This window comes from Alosa pseudoharengus, unplaced genomic scaffold (genome assembly GCF_046254945.1).
Source record: "Alosa pseudoharengus isolate Yale_2024_CS ecotype anadromous, Long Island Sound unplaced genomic scaffold, YU_APseudo_1.1 YU_APseudo_1.1_scf_12, whole genome shotgun sequence".
NCBI classification, from domain to species: Eukaryota; Metazoa; Chordata; class Actinopteri; order Clupeiformes; family Clupeidae; genus Alosa; species Alosa pseudoharengus.
In genome coordinates, this window is record NW_027468587.1 from 7,633,825 (window position 1) to 7,638,824 (window position 5,000).

The 5,000-nt window shown below is 51.6% G+C and overlaps 2 protein-coding genes across 3 annotated transcripts in view; one reads left to right on the forward strand and one right to left on the reverse strand.

Annotated features, from left to right (window-relative positions):
- The window catches only part of LOC143118848 (uncharacterized), a 28,693-nt gene extending 28,066 nt beyond the window's left edge, over positions 1-627 (forward strand). For both annotated transcript variants that reach the window (XM_076279967.1, XM_076279966.1), the window contains exon 11: positions 216-627. In XM_076279967.1, coding sequence (XP_076136082.1) covers positions 216-383 — 168 coding nt within the window. In that variant the 3' untranslated portion in view covers positions 384-627. The remainder of the gene's footprint in view (positions 1-215) is intronic.
- A 1,156-nt stretch (positions 628-1,783) lies between these two features.
- The window catches only part of zfpm2a (zinc finger protein, FOG family member 2a), a 146,476-nt gene continuing 143,259 nt past the window's right edge, over positions 1,784-5,000 (reverse strand). Inside the window, exon 8 of the mRNA XM_076279372.1 lies at positions 1,784-4,422. Within this exon, the coding sequence (XP_076135487.1) occupies positions 1,865-4,422 (2,558 nt within the window). The 3' untranslated portion in view covers positions 1,784-1,864. The remainder of the gene's footprint in view (positions 4,423-5,000) is intronic.

The following is a 5,000-nucleotide window of genomic DNA, read 5'->3' on the forward strand; positions in this document are numbered from 1 at the left end:
ACTCCATGTTTCTTACTGTGTCGATCATTCCCATCACACTCTAATTGCAATATGGCATCATGACTTTGCGTAAACATACACGCCATTTCAATTGGCCATTGGCGTGTCATACATACGCATTTTATGTTATCGGTCTGCTAATTGTTATTTTTTCCCACCCCGCTAACTCCAAAATTCACCCCGCACCCCCTGGTGTGGTGTGGTTTGTGTGGCAGGTGGTGGCGGAGCTTCAGAAGCGCTTTGTGGAGCAGTCCTACCCCCAGGCTTCACGCATCCACGTCCCCGGAGCCGACCGGCGCATGCTCTACACCCAGCCAGCCGCCGTCAGCAAACATCTGTGGATGCTGGTGTCACGCCGGCAGTCCAGAAAACAGAGCCAGTGAAGTGCTCGGCGATGGTGGGCCTGTGTCTTCCCAAGCCATGACCTAGGTTTGGGCTGCCCAGGAAGATGTGTTTGTGGACCAGAAACGGATTCTGGGGAGGTAAACCACAGACTTACTGGCTATAAAGGGTACCTGCTTGTTTGAATTAGGATTTTGAAGCTTTGAGGCTTGCTGTCAGTGGTGGTGGATATGTAAATGTGAATTTTTTTCATATCTGTAAATAAAGTTTTGCTGTTTTATAGTCGGCGTGATTGAAGTGACTTTTTTATTTTTTATTCCAGTTCATTTTTTTGTTATGTGAACAAAAAAGAGGACAACAATCATGAGAACTTATCCTGAGGATTGAAGTTTAATTATGACACCACATCAAAATAAAAATTTCCAACAGTTCTGGAATTTAATTCCATCCATATACATGCATAGCAACAATGTATTTTTTAAGAAATATTTTTTTTCTCCCATAAGGACATTGGAATGATCATTGTACAGTACTATTCCCAACCCACCCACACCCCTCCTTCCCATTATGTTCGTCAACATCAATAAACGTACTTCTTTTAAATTTTCTTTGTTTTTCTTTTCTTCACTCATTTTTAGTGGGTAACAAATAATTTCTGCCAAGTCCCCTTTTATAATACTGCTTTCAGTAACGTTTTTCCTCATTTACAAAGTATTGCGTTGAGAGCACATCTTTAAAAAGGGAGACCAAAATGTTATCCGCAAACAGAAATACGAGTACTATACAAGAAAGAATGCTGCCATCGTCATGAAAACATCCACTTCGGAGTCGAAGAAAAGAGACAGGGACAAACAGTTACATACATATGCAAAGCTGCGTGTATATGCCAGAACATGAGATGTAGGGTGCCTGTGCCTGGTTATCCCCCGAAAACAGTGTTTTAAGGCTGAGAAGTCATGAATATCAAGCTGCAAATGACATTTAGGCATATACAAAAACGTTACAGCAAATAAGAATACACAAGTGCTTCTGAGAGCTATTTTGTGTCTAAAATGTTTTTGTTTTTGTACTTCGTGTGACTATTGTCTCCTTGAACCTACATTACAGTGTAAACAATATGTGTGCTACACAAGAATGACTATACAATAACATTACAAACAACTCTGATATAAATTTCCTTTTTGAATTTAAATTAAGAGCACTACTTCTATTAATACTGATTGTAAAATAAATAAAGGTGAAAGTGGCACCAATATTACACTTGTCATTTTTTTTCCATTTTTTTCCTAACCAATGATTTGCATTAAGTCTTAAAATGATGACCAAAGAAGCTTCTCTTGATTGTCCACAAGCAGTGTATAAAACTGCATGATGTACTACTCCAGACACGACAGTGTACCCAAATAAAGATAAAATGCTGGGGGGATTGGGAGAAGGAGGAACGAGGGAGTGAGGGAGCTAGGGAAGAAAGGGAGAAAGGATGGGTGGAGTCAGAGGGAAGGAGAGGGAAAGAGCAAGGGCTTCATTTCACGTGTTCAGCGGCGTGTGACGAACAGTAGAACTTCTTGTGAGTGATAAAGTTTGACAGGTTATTGAACTGGATGTCACACAGGCGGCAGTACTTGCCGCTGCCTGTGTTCTGGGCTGAGCCGTTGAGGCCCTTGGTGACGGCCGGCGGTGGCGGCGGTGGCACTGCCGACTCCTCTGCCGGAGACTTAGCCCCAGGGGAGGTGTTCTCGGAGGCCTCGGCCGGGTTCTCCGTGCTCCACGTAGGGGAACCCGTGTGCCCGTCTGTGGCGGGGCCTGTGTGCTGGGTCTGGTTCTCCTGCTGCGGGGTCGAGGTGGCCGGGCGATCCTCTGACTTGTGTCCGCCGTTCACGATCACCATGCCCCTGCTGTTGGGCAGCAGAGGGAGCGCCTCTTTGCCCGGGTGCGGGCAGCCGTTGGTGGAGGGCGGTGGTGCTGGCAGCTCCTTGACTGTCTCGGCGGTGCCGTTCACGGCAGACTGCTCCTGCTCGCTCGCCTCACTCGGCGTCAGTAGGCCACCACTCAGGAAGTCGCCAGGCTTCATCCCGAAGTAGGGCGGTGAGATTTGCTCACTGCCCTTTACCTTCTTTATTGCTCCGGGGTAAAGGCAGTGGGGCAGGAACATGTTCTTGCCCTCATCACTGTTGGGACCGAGGTGTTGGTCGGGGAAGGTCTTCAGCGCTGGTGCTGGGCCCAGGTGGTGTGTGGGATACAGGCCGCCGTTTGGCACCATCAGGTCCCCGCCGCCATTTTTCTCACACTTGACAGGGTTCTTGTCGTAGGCGTCCTCGGGATTGACACCTTCGTTCTTTACTTCAGGAAACACGGGGGGCGGTTTGAGCGGCCCAATGTCGTGTTGCGATGCTGTCACGGGGCAAAAGTTCTGTTTGTGGGCCAGGTAGTTCTCCACCTTGTTGAAGCTGATCTTGCACACGGTACATTCATGGTAGTCCAAAAGTCTTTTGGGCGAGTTGCTCGACTTGTCGGGGAGTGGCGAGCACTTTTTGCTGAGATCGATTGGGGCATCCAGCTCATGTGCATCGACAGTGTTGCACTTGGGACCGAGGATGGACTTGCTGACGGTGAGCGAGGCCTCCAGGTGCTTCGGTACCATGCCCGGGAAGATGTCGCAGCGGGGGTGGAATCGATCGGCAAGGCTCTCCACGGCCTCCTGGGAGGTGCATGGATTGCCCAGGGGAGGGCCTCCCAGGAACCCTGGCTGGTGCGGCCCCATGGGGGGCCTCTGCTCCTGGTCCGGGAGGCACATCTCGTACATCTTCCTGCGTTTGCGCGTCCTCATGGTCCTCTGCATGGCGGGGACCTTGTTGCTGGACATGCGCTTCATGGGCGGGTCATGGCGTGTGGCGCAGTAGTATTGCTTGTGCACCATGAAGGTCTCGTGGCGGCTGAAAGTGATGTTGCAGGCCTCACACGTCGTTTTGTTGGGATCATTGTCCACCTCGCCCAGACCCGTGCTGGGGCTCTTAACCTCTGGCTGTTTTCCGTTCAGACGTTCCTCCCCACCGCCAGTTGGCGTGGCAACCTTTTTCACCTGACCGGTGAGGTCCTTTTCAGGCCCTTTCCCCCCAGCGCTAATCATGTCCAACACAGAGGAGTTGATGCAAGCTGACGGCAGGAGGTTGTTTTCCGTCTCCGGGGGGTGGCAGCCTGGGAGCATCCCCACTGCACTGTGCCCGCTGTTTGGGCTCACCGAGTCCTGCACGGGCTTCTCTGTGATCCCCGAGAAGTCGGGCGACTTGGTCATGTGTTGCCAGCGGCTGTTGCAGTAGTGCTTCTTGTGGACCAGGTAGTTGTCCAGGTTGTTGAAGGTGATGTTGCACTCGAAGCAGGTGGCACCCTTGGGCATGAGCGGGCTGTAGATGACCGGCGGGTAGCTGTTGCCCCCGTGGCGCAGGCGCCGATGGACCAGCTCGGACATCTTGGCCAGGATCTCCGACGCCTGTGGGACCACGGAGATGTCCTGCGAGAAGGCGAACTGGGACAGGAAGGGCCCCATGGGGAAGCTGGGGCCCATGCTGTGCTGCACGGGTGAGGAGGCCAGGCGGGGACTCGACGGCTCTGACTTGATGCGGGTGTAGGAGAAGCTGGCCTTGCTCACCGGATGCCCGTCGGGCTTCTGCATGGCCAGCGCTGGCTTCTTCTCTGGCCGCTCCAGCTCGCCACTGGCGTCTGGGCTGCCGTCTTTCCCCAGCGGCGGCAGCGCCACTCCGCCCTTGGGGCTTGGGAGGACCATTTCCTTCCTGCCGGACAGCTCTGCCCGGGCCTGCTGCAGGGCGTCGTCGGCGCTCCGCGGGGAGTGTTCGATGCCCTCGTTCTCGCGGCGGAGCTTTCCCGAGTGGCCGTGCAAGTCCTGATGCTGCAGCAGCTCCCGGTGGTTCTGGAAGCTGATGTGGCAGTGACTGCATCGGAAGGCCGCCTGTGACAGGTGCGAGAGGATGTGGTGCTGGAATGTGAGCAGCGAATCCGCCGTGTAGTTGCAGATTGTGCATTTCAGGCTGGTGCCAGGGGGGAGAGTCTCCTCCATTTTGACACCTGGGAAGAAGATAAAAAAACATAACAAGTTTTAGATCTGCACTCTTCCCTGCAGATATCCCTCTCTCTCTCTCCCCACATATTAAGCACAGCTGGTACCGGGACCTGCATTATAACACACTTATCACCCCCACAAACCCCCTGACACTGGACTAAAAATACATGATAAACTGTCAACAGCAGAGGCTGACAGGGAAATGAGTATATTTGCAGTGTGTGTGCGATTTGCTACACAACTGTAATCCAAATATGATCCCATCAAAAACATGCACAAGATGCAATCTGTCTGCAGCCATCTGTCAATAAAATGCTGAGAGTCAGATATCACTGAATTCAGGAAAACTCATTTAAATGACTTCCTGTTGGCCCCGAGAAAAGAAGCAGTTGATAAATACTTCAGCTTCTGCTCCTTACAGCCCAGGTGCACGAGTTCTCTACTTGGCAACTGAACCGTTTGACCTTGACAGTCTCATGCTCCATGAGCGGAAAATAAAAGATGGCAATTAAGCCCAGGACTTTAATCCCTCTCTGAGTCCAGCCCTTTCATTCGTTAATTTCCTCACATGGAAATATTAGAT